Here is a 15,341-nt window from a genome sequence, read left to right on the forward strand (position 1 = left end):
TCTGCATAAACTGACCTCGTGACCACAAATGCAATGTGTACTCTCTGCCATTGACCTTGCCAGTGCCATTAGGCCTATTCGCGCTTTCCAAATGGTTGAGAATGTTCACCGTTTAAACACTTTAAGCTAGCGATAGTTTTGCAAAGTGAAGCTGTATTTCAAAGGATGTGCGATGGATTCAAACTCTTTATGGCTTCTTGTTGCATCAGCCACAGGAGTAGTCCTTATCTGTAACCTGATCATCTACCTTGTGAAGAAAATTCGCATCGTAAGACGGCTTGCCTCGTTTCCTTCAGCGCCAAGCAGCTGGTTTACAGGGCACCTTAAACACGTAAGCTGCTAATCTAACGAGCTTTCTTTAGCAGATTCGCAAAGAAAGCAACATATAGGCTTGGCCAATCGCTTCTATATCGTATTGGCCATACATTTTGCAATCACGCACTCTTGGGTAAGACTATAAAATCAAGTAGATCAATCTTCGGAACTCGTGTAGACCGCGGAACCGCGGAACCTGCGGAACCTAGAGAAATACTGTTTTCATTGGCTTTCGAGGTATAAGGTTAAAGATAGAAAAAATATGCAACAATTAGTTGGAACAATGAAATTTACATTGATATTGGTTAAAATCTTTCTGGTAGGGACTCGACTATATCTGCCGAATATTGATATCTGCTGATTTCCGCCTTTCAGGTGCCATTTTCAGCTGTGATTTCCCTGTTTCCACTGTCCTTCAGTGGCGTCCCGTTTCTTACATTTGTCAGTGGCAGTCGTAAGATGATGGACTAATTTTGATTCACGAAAATCGAACAAAAACCGGATGCTCTCGCACTAACAGAAGCATAAATTCTATGGAGTTAACTCTCGCATTAGCGGCTTGGTAGTCGTATCTCTGATTCGGTCATGTTTACTTAACAATTAGACCCGTAGCCCGCAAGGGCTACGGGTCAATAGCTCATGAGGCGAAGCCAAATGGGCTATTGACCCGTGGCTCTTGAGGGCGAAGGGTCTAATTGTTTTAGTATCACCCAACTAGTCGGACAGAAAATATATGTTCGTGTGTAAATCGCCATATCGAATGTTGACAACACTTTCAGAGTAGATTTGTTTGATTTGTGCTTTAGAAATAGTACCGTAAGTTGTTTAAGAATGTATTTTCTGCCCTTGGTTGCGTTCTTTTATTTGTTATCGTTTGTTTATATCCCTTGAAAACCTGAACGAGTTGTGATATCACTAACTTCTCTTTTCTTCCATTCGATCGACTGAAGAGAAAAGCAACAGTTCTACGCTGATCTTTATAGCATATATTATACTTTCAATTGCTAAATCTAAGAGAATGAAACATTTCCATTTGTTGCGCTTGCGTTTACTTTTGACATCGGCCTCAGATAGACTTCTTGATCTTTCTTTCTTAGGGGTTTTAGTTCGTCACGCATTCTGTGAAAAATTGGGGCCGCACATACCTATCAATATATCCCATATAAGGAGTACCTCCCCCGGGGAAAAATTCCTCACGCAACTAAATTTCTGCCAGTCATTTCGACTTATTTATGAAACCCTTTAGTTCTACCACCCGGTTTAGATGAGCAAATTTTGGTGGCTAGTTGATGTGGTGGAATTAAGGGCGTTCCAGTGATCTTGTTTTTCCGCTTGCATACACTTGCATCATAACCGTACACATAGCATTTATTTGTTAATGTTATTAAGGTCACTTTTATTTTTCATAATCAAATAAAGTAAACTATTAAGAATTTAAACGTCAGAAAAGATGAACTTATTCACAGAAGGAAAACATCTAACCGATAAAATCATAGCTTTCTCCTTCCATTTTAAATTCACCATCTTTTTCGTCCTGTCACAAGAAAGGCAAACAAAGGTATTGATTGACGTGAATGAATGATTGAATGAAAAAAAAAGAAGCTAATTGGGAACACTATTTACATATTAAATATACCTTATCTACATAAAGTTAAAATTGTTTTCAATTTAATTCGAAACAAAAACTCTACAAAGCCCTGCATCGTAACACAGCAAAGAAACTTTTATGGTTAGCTCAATCGCTCAATTAGCAATAGCACGTGACTCAGGTTGTCAAGAAGTCTCCCGAAAATGGAAAATTACCGGAAATATGGAATCACTGGATTGTCACTGTTAACGTAATCGTTTCTAGTGATTATTCAACTTAGTGAGTAGTTGAGTCGACTAGGTGCCGTAAAAACAGTCATTTCTCTAGGTTTAGCAGGTTCCGCATGTTCCGTGGTTCCCCGGTCTGCAGTTCCATAGATTAGCCTTACGCTGCCCTCTTTGGCGCTAAGCCAATGCCAGAACATTGGTGTCTGTCCACATCTTTTTCAGCTTGTGAACAGGGTCTGTCACGGGAGGAAAGACAAAAGAAATCCTTTTGCAAGTGAGATAAACTTGGAGAGGAATAGATTCCCTTCTTTTGACTATATGTTAAGGGGAATACCAAGGAAAGGTATGTTCGTACTTCCTGATATTTTTTGAGTGGGCAGCCAGGGTGTGCAGCCAGGGTGTGCAGCCAGGGCGTGCAGCCACTGGCAGTGTAAGTTTATGATCATCAAAGGCTGTGAGCAATCCGCGCATAATAAAGTTTTCTTATTTGCCCTGAACGTTATTAAGAAAGACGGTCATTGCTCATAACTTTCGAGCTTTGGCTGCCTCTGATGCAGCCAGTAGCGTATTTCAAAATACGACCCTCTCATCATGGAATATGTGCGCTACATTCCCGTAGAGCTTGCATATTGTTTCGTGATATCTAATAACAATGGTCACGCAATCTCGGCACAAGGAATCTGAGATTGATACCTTTGGCTATCACACGAGTAGTTCTGATTCTCAGTTCATACATTTCCTTTTTACCCTCCTCGTCAATAAGGCTCCTTTCAGCAGCCCCTCTCTTCTCTTCATTGATGTACTTGATTGTGGTTTTTTCTTTTTTTTCTCTCTTCAGATAAAGAACCACGATGGGGTGGCTCTTCAGTGGCATGTCAAATGTGCAACTGAATTCAAAAAATGTTATATCATTTGGAGAACTCCTACGACTGGTGTCTTAGCACTCTGTCATCCAGACACGATCAAGGTCAGTCAGTCTAGTAATGCTCCAAAATCATACACATACCGATTTTCCAGGCCCTTCTTTGGTGAGTCATGGTTCTCTGCAACCTCGTTCCCAAGGCTTTTCCCTTATAGATGTTTCTAGCATGTCGCGTGACAATCGCGCTGTAGCAACAAATTAGGGATGGACCAACATATTAAGGAGGATATAGTAGATATACAGTCAAACCTCCCATAAGCGACCAAGCCTAGGTGGTCGCTTATGGGAGGCGGTCGTTTACGAGGGCTTAGACCATGTTAGGTCAAAATGTCATCTCATTAGCATAAGGTAACTGCAGAGACTTACCCCATGTTTTAAATTTTTTTTCATGTGAAAAGTCAATTTCGAGAAAAAATCTGGTACTTTGCATTGAGAAATTTCCGTCCCTTGTACTATCCAGGATTGCGATAATATTGCAACACCTTATTATCCAATTTCTGCTCTGTTATCTGTCAAATGGTCGCTTACAAGAGGTTAACTGCCGAGGCTTAACCCATGCACCAATGTCGATGCAATGTTTTTTCGTGTAAAAGTCAATTTCGAGAAAAAAATCTGGTTCTTCCCAGTGTGAAATTTTGGTTGCTTGTACTAGCCAGGAAAACGATGTTACAACACCTTATTAGCCATTTTTCGCTCCATTATCTGTCCTGTGGTCGCTAACGGAAGGTTAAAAACAAAGGAAAATTTCAAAATTTTAGCTCTAAAAGTGGTCGCGGTCGCTTTCAAGAGGTGGTTGCTTATAAGAAGTTCCAAATATGGTGATTTGACTTGGAAACGTTTGGTATTTTGGAAAACTGGTCACTAAGGAGAGGTCGCTTACGAGAGGTGGTTGTAACCGGAGGTTCTACTGTATTAGATCAATGTATTAGATCAATATATTAGATCGCTTGTTAAAAAATGTAAACAGTGCAAAGCAATAAAAAAATCTGAAAATCTCAAATCTGAAGATAAATTTGGCAATTACCAAAAACGCAGACACAGAGAAAGAAATTTACTAAACATTTCTGAAGACTTTCTGAAGAACATCCTTAGGTGTTTCAACCATATCCTAGATTAGTTTTATTCGAAACTCATATCGTTAAATCTGGCATATGGACAACTTTGAAGGGTTCGTATTGGCTGTATTTATCAAGGCAAGGGATAAATACAGTATTTCTGTTTTTTCAGGAGATGGACTGATAGCTTCAAATGGAGACAAGTGGTTCCGGATGAGAAGACTTCTTACCCCAGCTTTCCACTTCGAGATCCTCAGATCATACGTCCAAGTTTTCCAAGATTCCACTAATGTTCTCCTAGTAAGTAAAACTTAAAATGTTTGTCTTCCATCAGGATATGGTTAGGCGAGATATAATATGTGTTTTTCTTTTGTCTCCTCCTCATTCATACCGCCCCTTTACGTTCACACTCACGGGAATAAACACTCGTTGGACCCTAAGAGAGGGGACCGGCTGCCCCGGAGAGGGGTTTTGGTGGGGAGAGGCTACTCTACAAAGATTTAGATGGGAAGGCTCTGCCCCTATGTCAAACCTCTTACCCTTTTGTATACCATTTTGAGGGTGAAGGTACTCTTTGTACATGCTTTCATAACTGACCTGTATTATGAATGAATAACCAGAAAGGAAAGTCGTCTTGTCATTTTCATGCAGTGCCTAATAAATTAGATGATTCAAACACATAAGTTGCGTCTGTCCAAAGTATTTTAATTAGAGGCCCTTTTAAATAACTAAATGACAGATTTCCCAACCGTTTCATATACTTAACCTTGTAAAATCCGTGCCCTTTTATATACCTGAAGTCCGAAAAAAATACCCCTTTCGGGTGGAGCCTCCTCTTATATGCCTTTATAGGAAGTACCCCTGGGCCAGCTGCAAGCAGTCTAGGGTAAGAGTAACACATCTTAAAAATCTGCTCTACAGCTTAACAAAGGACAACCAATCTTTTTTGTTCTCTAGGAGAAGTGGTCTGCTCAGGGGAGAGGTGAGGTGGAGCTGTTCCATTATGTGAGTCTGATGACGTTGGATTCCATCCTCAAGTGTGCGCTCAGTTACAATAGTAACTGTCAGATTCAAGAGTAAGTGAATAAATCCAGAATTGCTTGTTTGCGCCTTTTCAGATAAAAAGCAATTCTCTAGTCAATTTTGATTGGTTACAAGAGCAGTAGTGAAGTTAAGATGTGGCACGACTATAGGAAGAAAAATCTAACATTCTTACAAAGACAGTTAACTACAAAGGGATTATAACTGACTGTTAGTGTTCAGACTATTGTAATGTGAGCGTGCATGGGCTGATAGCTTCAGTCAGCGGTGTCCTATCACGTTCACAATAATTAAATTGACATAAATTATCATCTACTTTACAGTAAAAAGAATCCTTACATCAAAGCAGTTTATGAGGCAACTGACGAGATCGTAAGCAGAATCATGTAGGTATTTGTTTTTGTTTACTAGCCTGCGTGGCAGGCATCCGAAGGGGAGGAAAGTGGGATAAAACGAGCGCGCGAAGCGCGTGGTGGTAGTGGACGCTGTCCCTCCTCAAAGCGTGATCCTCCCTCGCTCAATTTTGACCCTTTCCCTTCCCTTCTACAACCTGCCACGCAGGCTATTTGTTTACCTTGTTATTTTTTCTCTCTCAATCACTTACTGCGTTATTAATATCATCTACTTAACAATTGGACCCGTGGCCCTTGAGGGCGAAGGGTCTGATTGTTTTAGTATCTAATTGTTTTAGTCGGACAGAAAAGGCAATAATAAAGTTAGCAAATGCACGTTGAAGAAATATTTATTTGGGAATAACACGAAAGGAAGCGTCACGCTCGATTGCGCCTATTTCGCTACTCGAGGACTATTACTAATAATCCTCTAGTAGCGTAACCAATTAAAATGCAGGATTTGCATTAGTCCACTAGTTGGGTGCTACTAATTAAGTTTAGTTTCTCACCTTCGCGGGTGTCCTTTGAGAAAACGTGCGGGTCGCTCACATGCTCGTTCACTCGCTTTCTCACCCACGTGCTCACTCGACAACGCTCTCATTCACTCGCGCTTACCTGCAATGGAGAGGTTTTATTTTTTCGAGGAGACGAACAGAGGAAAAGAAGCCTGTTCGCCGGCTACTTATACGTGCTCACCCTGTGTCAGTCTATTTTGATTACCCACCCGTGCCATAAGTTCCTATGAAGTTCGTTATGCTAACCTAAACCATTGAACTGCTAGCAAGTAAATTATTGCTCCGTCTAAACTGTTCGTTTTCTTTACACATTTCTTCACTATCTAGGAACCCTCTTTTACATTCAGATGAAATTTACCGCATGACGCCTGAAGGACGAAAATTCGCTGAAGACTGCGCAATCACACAGGCCAAGGCAAAAGAAGTCATCAAAGAAAGAAGGACTGCTTTACAAGATACTGTAAGTGTTCCAAGCATCTTTTATCCATGGGTTATTGACCAAGCATGAGGTCAAGATGGCTGGATATTGGCCAACCGTTTTTTGCGTGTTTATGGACCAAGACGAGCACGCAAAAAAAAGAACGAGGCCAATATCCAGCCATCTTGACCGAACAACGCTGGTCAATAAATGATTAATTATATGGAAAAAGAACACTATGTTCTTGCGGGACTCAGCGGGTGATCCCGAGCGGGTGAGATAGTGCCATCTTGCTCACTCAGGTAGCCAATCACAGCACAGGATTCATTTCATCGTGCCCGCTCACGGAGCTAGCCATATAATAAAAAGTGGAAAAAGCGACACGTTTGGCGGTTCTATTATGCGCACAGATGGTTTCTAATAGTTGTCCTCGATATCATGAAACAAGCGATGTAGACTGTTTGTGATTCAGGTTAATCCAATAGGCCATTTCCGAGTTCCCTCGTGCCTCCGTTTCAAAACGACTCTAAATGCGAAACCATTAAATGGCCAATTCAAAGTTCTTTCCAAACAGCCCATAGGCTCGATTACCAGCCGCTGTTCGCTCTTCGGGGACTGAATTCGAGAGGAAGGCGGAAATCGAGCCTAAACGGTACTCGGGGTTAGTCTTCTTAGATATATATGAAACCCTAAGAATGAACGAGGGTTCTTGTCGCAGTTGACTTCGTCTGAGGGTCATTAAGTTTTTTTATAACATCTTGGAGCGCTGTATTCGTTGTCCTCATTCATGTTGTTTCTTTTGCAGGACGAACAAGAAAAGTTCAAGAAAAAGAAGCGCTTTGATTTCCTTGATATTTTGCTTGCGGCAAGGGAAATAGAAACTGTACTTGAACTTCCTTTATATTTTAAGCAACATCAACGCAAATGCTTGGAAGAAAATTTAGTGTTTGTTTTGAAAGAGGAAGAAGAAGAAAAATTTGCTTCCAGGACTAATGAAAACCTTTCACGCAGCTTGATGTTCCAGGACTTTCAGTAGATTTGTCTTGCTTCTCTTTTCAAGCAACGCACACAAACAAAAACACATACTAGAAACAATTTTGAGTGATCGCGCGGGTTCACTGGCTTCTCCTCTTCAGTATTATGAATATACCGAAGTTCATTTCTTAAAGGGGCTTTGTATTCAGGACATTTTATACGGTTTTTTATCAGGATGAAACTGGAAAGAGCTTGTCTGAGGAAGAAATTACATCAGAAGTGATGACATTTATGTTTGCTGGGCATGACACAACTGCTTGGTGTAAGTAACACAATTTTTTAAACTTGTAACCGCTTCCGGTAAAGTTGAGAAATATTTTCCCATTTGATTGACGTTACCATGATTGATGCATTAAATGCTTACCAAACATAGCCCAAATTCAGTTCAAGCTAAGACCCCTTCTGTTCAGGTCGTAAAACAAGTTAGAACGAAATTCTCATAGGAAAATCAAGACCCGCGAACGTTGGTAAGCTACAATCTACTGATGTTGATATTTACATTGTTAAGTAAATTTCTGACTCCAGTGAGAGCTATACTTAGATTTCAACCGCTCTCAAGGCTCTCTATTAGCATGAGCACATGGCATAATCATTGTGATTACTTTCTAAGTCAGAAACGCAACGATATTTAGTGATTTCTTGATGTAATGGTTTCAGTTGACCGCTTTGTTTCGATTCGTATGAAAACGCCCTGAGACCACAAGATTAGGATTAAAGACAATAAAGTAAAGATTGTTCTCCTATACTGGCTTGGTGTTCTAAGGAGTTTCGACTGCGCGTGCAAACAACCCGGGAGAACGAGATTTCAATTCCGACTTAAGAAACCGTTACAAAACTGACGCTTTGCTCGTAGACTGGAGACAGCATGTACATTAATTCTTAGTTCTCTATGCTCAATACCGTTACAGTTTATTCTCCAATTAACAGCCTGCTTCAATTTTTACGCTCAACAAGTTTTTATATAATGCAGGTGTAAATGCCAAAACATTACCCTACGGGTTTTTAATCACTAGGTTCTTATATACCGCGTTATTAATCAGGTTTATTATATGGCTCTGTCTCACAAGGACTGGGAACTACCGAAATCACGAATTTGATTGGCTGAAATCGATATTGAAAGCGGTCTAGATTTTCGCATCTAGACCGGCATCTAGACCGGTAATGTTTTGCCGTAAAAAAGTTGCAAACAAAATTGCAAAGTCATTGACTGTTTTCATCTAACAATATTTATTTATGGAAGTGCCAAAAAGCCTGATGAGAAAAAAAAATGTAAAGAGGACGAGCAAACTTTAGTAGGGTTAAATTCAGCTCATCGCCGTTCGCGAGCAAAATGACGGTTAGTACAAACCAGTTACATTACGAATTAAATTACTTTTGTTTGCGCCATATAATAAACATCTTATTAACCGAGCTTAGTCGGTCTGTATGGGAGAATCTTGACCTCGGTCGTGTGTACAGACCTCACTGCGTTCGGTCTATACTCACGACCTCAGTCAAGATTCTCCCATACAGACCGACTAAGCTCGGTTAATAAGAGCTAATTGATTTTCTTTTCAAATCGAAGCCATCTCGTGGACATTGTACAACTTGGCAAGATTTCCTGAACACCAAGACAAATGCCGCGAGGAAATTGAGGAAGTGCTTGGGAGTAAGGAAGAGCTGGAATGGTGAGATATGTCAGTGCGCATGCTCTGATGGGTTAGTAACTATTGACTATTGCAATGGTACACCATCTGGGAATAAGCCAAGAACTGAATGTTTGGGGAGTTTGAGTATTTAAGTGCAAATCTTTGATGCCAACGTCATCATCATTACCCTTTAATGAAGTAGAGTTAGTATAGGTAATCGTATGAATGCGAGCGCAATTCAAGATTTACATTACGAGTGATATTTGAAAATTCTTTCATAAATTACTCATTTATTATGTGACTGAGAAAATTAGGAACACGCCCGCTAATTTGCACTGAATACAGATAACTTAACGATAAATTGACCTGCTCTACGCCAATCACAATGAAGTAATTTTCTCAGTCATAAAATAAGGGAAGTATTTACGGATCACGAAAGTACATCAAGCATTATGAACGTTGCTCTCGGAAGCTCATTTATTGGCCAATGATTTCACTTATTCAGTAGGCAAGATATGAAACCCTTCTTTTCTGTTTTTCAGGAACGATCTTGGAAAATTAAAATACGTCCTTCTCTGCATCAAGGAAAGCAACAGATTGTACTCTGTTGTCCCCCAGATCAGCCGTGTGTTGGAAAAACCGTACGAGATTGATGGAAAAATGGTAGATGAAGGTAAGTTGTTGATATACTTCAAATTTGTCATGCCTTTCGGATTTTTTAATTCAAACAAAATTATTTAAGCCTTCCATTTATATTATCATGCCGAATTTAGTATATGTGTGAGGTTTCAGTAGAATCTGTTGGAAACGCATTGAAATATGGGACGACGAATTTGCAATTGTTACAAAGAAATGTACGCCAGTTGGGCACGCCCTTGCCCCTGGCATACATTTCTTTATACAAGGAGTTATTATGACTTTGTTTGTCTTTTCTAAACGTTATTAATCGTATCTTGTAGGAACAGTGGTAGTATCTCAAATCTTTGCTTTGCACCGTAATCCACATATATGGCAGGATCCTGAGGTGAGATGAAATGTGTAACGTCCAGGCTACTTCATCGACCAGTAAGTACACTTACACTACCCTACCTAACTCAACACGGCCCTATCCTATCCGACCCACCCTATCCTACCCTATTCTACCCTACCCGACCCTACCCTACCCGGCCTTACCCAACCCTACCCTACTCTACCCTACCCTAACAACCCCACGCTACCCTACCCTTCCTTATCTTACTCTACCCTACCCAACCATACCAAACCATACCCAAGCATATCCAATCTTACCCAACCCTACCTAACCTTACCCTACCCTCCCCTCCCCTGCCCTGCCCTACCCTGCCCTAGCCTACCCAACCCTACCCAAACCTACTTTATTTTACCCTATATTGCATTACACTGTCTACAACAGCACTCCACACCACACCTTGCCACACCGCACCTTTCCACACTACAATACACTAGCCCATGATAAATAGATAGATTGATTGATCAATCGATTGATTAAGTATTTACCGATTTGTTAATTATTTCCGTTCCTTTTCGCAGAAATTTGACCCTCTTCGTTTCACGAATGAAAATATGGAAGGAAAGTCGCCATATGCGTACGTTCCTTTCTCTGCCGGTCCAAGGTAAAATAATTTTACACTTCTTTTTCAAACTTCTCCTAATGGCATTTATGACGTTTTTCCAATATACTTATATTCTATTAAACGAGCCAAACAAATCAAAACAATCGGTTTACAGCACTGCGATGGGCACATGATCATAGATTCGGCTCCCCTCAAGGTCAGAGATGCAGACTGTTTACGCGGGTGTTGTTCCTCAACTGCACTCAGTCAGGAGCCCATCACTAGGAGCGAGCAACTACCCCAAATTCTTGTCACGGCGTTTTCACAGACCTATTTATTTTTAGTTTGAATCTAACGCGAATTCAGACCCCCGCAGAAACCTCAGGGCCAATCATAAGCACGGCCTTAATTTTTAACTGACGTCACCATTTCACCGGAAGATTAAAAAGAAAAACAGCCATTTTTTTTCCTTACCGATGCGCGCTCATGTAGACAGGAACTGACCTGTTTCGCGGGAAAAGAAGCCTAAATATAGACTGCTCTGTAAAAATGCCGTGACAGACTTACTATGGGAGTTTCACGCTCCTAGTGATGGGCTCCTGATTCGGTTTATCACGAACATTAGGAACACGAAACAGACCGAACCTGACTCGTCCTCAGCCGTCTGCATTCAGCGCGCGGCAAGACGCAAGGTGAGATGCGCGAGGCTTGGACCCGAGGTTGGAGAGCAAGAGGTTCCACTAGACTTTCCACAAGTCCACCTTTTCTTAAACCTCGACTTATTTATCTTCCTCGAGCGAAGCGAGAGGGTAATCTTCGTGCGACGAAGTCGCGAGGGCGAGTGCGAGCGACGTAAGTCGAAACCAACAGGCCAGGGAAGAATTATTAGAAAGGACTTGTAGAAAGTCTAGAGGTTCCACGGGCGGTATGAAGATATATGAGAAAGAATGGGGACGAGTCAGAGGCAGGATACAGTTGCAGATTACTGAAGATTCGCGCTTTGTGTTTACAGGAACTGCATCGGTCAAAGTTTTGCCCTTGCTGAGGTCAAAACTGCAATAGCAATGATCCTTCGCAAGTAAGTGATGGTGATTTAGTATATTTTTCTTTGTTCACCGTGCATCCTTTTCCCTTTATAAGCGTGATTTGTCCGACGTCCCCTTCTTATATATACATTTCGCCGATAAAAGTAAAATATAAAACTTTAAGGTAAAAATCTCTTTACCTTAAAGTTTTATATTTTCCCCTTCCTTTTTATACCTCTCCCCCCTCTCCCCTTTCCAGTGTTGTTACAAGGTGACGGTGTTTCAACATTTATTATGAGGGAGGAGGTAGCGGGGTTGGCTATCGACAAAGACACTTTTCTTCATTGAGGGAATGATGGTTCTTTGTTAGAAACCGTTCTGTTTCTTAGAATGTCTCGACACTTTTAACCGCAGAAGAGTGTTTTCAAATGACGTCACGGCAGCCATATTGGTGACCTAGAGCAACGAAACGTCGGGACCTAAACTACAATAGCTGCCTGGAACAGACCCCTCACCAATACAACGCGAAAAGTCGTGAAGGGGTTGTTTCTTAAACGTATCTCTCTTCTTGTTGATATAGGTTTCAGTTGAGAGTCGCGCCTCAGAACATCGTACCAGACGAAGATCTTCAATCTCACCTAGTTCTTCGAACGAAAAATGGCATTATGGTTAACATTTCACCACTGCCCAACACTTAAAAGAAGAAGGAAAGAGATAAATCGATGATAAAAACGACTAATTATATTAGCTAGAATTACATGTACTTCACTAAACATTTATCTCTATAAAATCACCTAATAATTTTTTCGTAGTCCATATTTCCTCGAGGGAAAGGTGAGGGAGGCTGGGACTGAGGTTGTCTTTAATTAATTAAGCGCCATCTCTTTCACTCTGGTCCGTAGATTTAAACAAATTGATGAAGACCCGCATGGTTTGTCGGCCAAGTGCCAGGACTCCTAAAGTTCCATAGCTGTCCCAACCTCTTAAATTACGATAAGGTGTAAGAATAACGGAGAAGATATACTAAAGTTTGAAATCAACAGAAAATAAAGGTAAACGAGCGAATCCTTTTACTCAAGGTAATCCCTCTTAAGTTATTTTTAAACATGTTCGGCAAGGGCCGAAGCTCCTATTCTTCTTTGATATTAAAATTTTAAAGACGACATCCCCACAACATTGGGGCTCAATTCTTTCGCTTTGAAACGAAACGAAACATTTTAAATCCTCCACGAAAACATCCATGGAACTCGCGAGTAACATCCGCGGAAAAACTGGATACCATGTCTAAAAATAACTTTAAAAGGATTACCTTGGGTCTAAGGCCTATATGGGGGATTCACTCTCTTACCTTGATCATCTCTTGTTCGCAATGCGATTATTAAAGCTAGGCAGACGTTGTTATATATCATTACCTTGAAATAGCACTGAAATATGAAAACAATATACATCACATATTGTGATGTTGCCATTTCTTACGCTTCAGAACTCAACCAAACTAACAATGAGCGGCCATGTTTAATGCACATCCAACAAAACCACGTGACAATATCTACTGTAAGGGGGGTAGGGTCAGACACAAATGTACTCTGTAACTTTCGCTACAATATTTCTATGGTTTTCTGGTTCAATAAAGTGCTTGGAGTGTCTGAACAACACTCGCAGTGAAAAGTACATTTGACTGATAGAACAGTTTTGTGTGTTTAACCCCGTAATTTGACCTTCCTTTCTGTTTCCCGTCTTCCGCCACAGAGTTTGAGTTTATCAGTCCCCAATAGTAAAGTCTCTTCAGCCCGACTGACTCACAGCTGTCGGCACTTATCTCCGGTTTCTGCAGCACGAGGCGGCTAGGAATATTGTCACTCGCCACTGGATGCGATGCTAGTCTTACAAAACTCCACAATTACGGTTTTTACAATTACAGTTACATTATACAGACATGTAAATTGATCGGTACTGTTATTGTTATTAAAACTACAAAAGCTAAAGAAAAAAACAACATTAAAGGAGACGAAAAGGAAAATAAAAATATACAACTACATGGCTTTTAATTTTAACCTACTGAAGGCTGTTTCAGTCAAAGGAGAGTGGAAAGAGGCTCAAGAGACAATTTACGAACCTACTTAGAAGACAACCTCTATTTAATTTTTTTAGAGATTTTAATGCTAATATAAGGCCTTGAAAAGCAACGAAATTTGTTTTGATAGCGAAGCGTTCTTCAAACTCGTGATAAGAAATTAACGTGGTCGAATCTTTCACTAGATGAGCGACATTTTCAACGCCTTTAGAGTACCATGATTTATAAAAAAACTGGTCCATTGTCGATTTTTATGAGAGAGTTACGCCAAAGACTAGATGAAAGGTAGTGATCAACAGAGACCACGCAAGGATTAAAGCTTACTTCTGGCGGACCAGGTTTGCAATATTTCGGTGAAGAGATCCGAGATGTTGTATTTTGGCAAGTCGTCTTTTTTGAGGTTGCCTCTAAAAGATGGCAGGCCCAGCAAAATATTGCAATTCAGAGTCAAAAAAGTACTTCCATTTACCATGATTTTCTGGGTCAAGGTATGTTTTGACCCAGGTAGATTTGAGAACTTTCTTAAATGATTGTAAATCAATCATCTTTAGACCTCTGTCTAAATAGTCGGCGATCATCACATGTCTCTTGATTTTGTCCCCTTGCCGCCCCATACAAAATTGAAGAAAGATTTGCTCAATGGTAATTTGTTGATAACGGTGACAGGATATAAACCAGTTTTGTTATCTTTCCAAGAAGACTCAATCACCGGCGCATTCCCAGCTGCCTAAGCACTGATTGACTTTTGCCAATCTATCAGAGTAGTTTGCCTCCATAGTTATTTTCGGGTCGGTTGAAAACCAGACGCCTAAGGCCTTTACTTTGTTCTTTACCCATTTCAAATTTTTTCAGGGCAGAGTATTTCATCCCTTCGAGTGTTTGCTCCAATCCGAAGTACTTCAGTTTTTTTAATGTTCAGCTTCAGTCCAGATACTGTTCCTGAAACTTTCCAATACTTGAGATGATACGATATGTGTTCCGTTGTCTAACGAGAAACCATAGCTTTCTAGAATTTAACTACATGTATATTTCTTCGAGAATTGACAGTGCTGTTATTGCTCAGTTGCTTCGCTGTTGCGTTCGCATTTAAAGGAGCTCAGTCACGGTTTGCGCATATCGAAAAGTTTAGCCTCAATTTTTCAAATTCGTCGTTTGCAATCCGTGTTAATCTTCTCCATCCTTAGCCATCCTTGTTTTTTTATGATTTATCATTATCTCTTTGGTGTTTTTCTGTCTTATTAAACTGTTATTTTCAGGTTTCCTACCATTTAAAGGTAATTTCTGTATGTGGCCAAAATAACTCAAAATGCCGTGACTGAGCCCCTTTAAGCCTACATACGTTTCTCATAAAAGGCTTCGGCTGAAATAAATGATCAAACAACTTCAACCTTACACGAGCTGTGCGAGTTACAAAGTGGAACGAATTTCAGTCTCATTATTAGATCGTTAGTAATTTGGTGGCGAGGAGACTTCGCTTGGTGGCGAGGTGACCGGAAACCTGTCAACAATATGTGACCAAACCTCCTCTAGCGACT

At 40.5% G+C, this 15,341-nt stretch overlaps 1 protein-coding gene across 1 annotated transcript; it reads left to right on the forward strand.

The window, feature by feature from the left end:
- On the forward strand, positions 1–13,403 carry LOC110058478 (cytochrome P450 4F11-like). The gene is made up of 14 exons (XM_089289997.1): positions 1–331; positions 2,969–3,158; positions 4,280–4,407; positions 5,065–5,183; positions 5,472–5,534; positions 6,383–6,515; positions 7,279–7,356; positions 7,683–7,770; positions 9,073–9,175; positions 9,679–9,809; positions 10,096–10,160; positions 10,685–10,767; positions 11,720–11,785; positions 12,313–13,403. The coding sequence occupies exons 1-14, from the start codon at positions 173–175 to the stop codon at positions 12,428–12,430; spliced, it is 1,524 nt and encodes a 507-aa protein (XP_089146123.1). The 5' UTR covers positions 1–172; the 3' UTR covers positions 12,431–13,403.
- Positions 13,404–15,341: the final 1,938 nt, after the last annotated feature.

This window comes from Orbicella faveolata, unplaced genomic scaffold, assembly GCF_042242905.1.
Source record: "Orbicella faveolata isolate gen_17 unplaced genomic scaffold, um_ofav_v1 contig_2, whole genome shotgun sequence".
Classification (NCBI taxonomy): domain Eukaryota; kingdom Metazoa; phylum Cnidaria; class Anthozoa; order Scleractinia; family Merulinidae; genus Orbicella; species Orbicella faveolata.

What these genes read in the sequence shown, in the direction of transcription:
- LOC110058478 (XM_089289997.1), top strand. Translation starts at nt 173, where the DNA reads ATGGATTCAAACTCTTTATGGCTTCTTGTTGCATCAGCCACAGGAGTA. An exon ending in GAGATCGTAAGCAGAATCAT is followed by an intron (nt 5,535 to 6,382) that starts GTAGGTATTTGT and finishes TTCACTATCTAG; the next exon opens with GAACCCTCTTTTACATTCAG. An exon ending in TGGAAAAATGGTAGATGAAG is followed by an intron (nt 9,810 to 10,095) that starts GTAAGTTGTTGA and finishes CGTATCTTGTAG; the next exon opens with GAACAGTGGTAGTATCTCAA.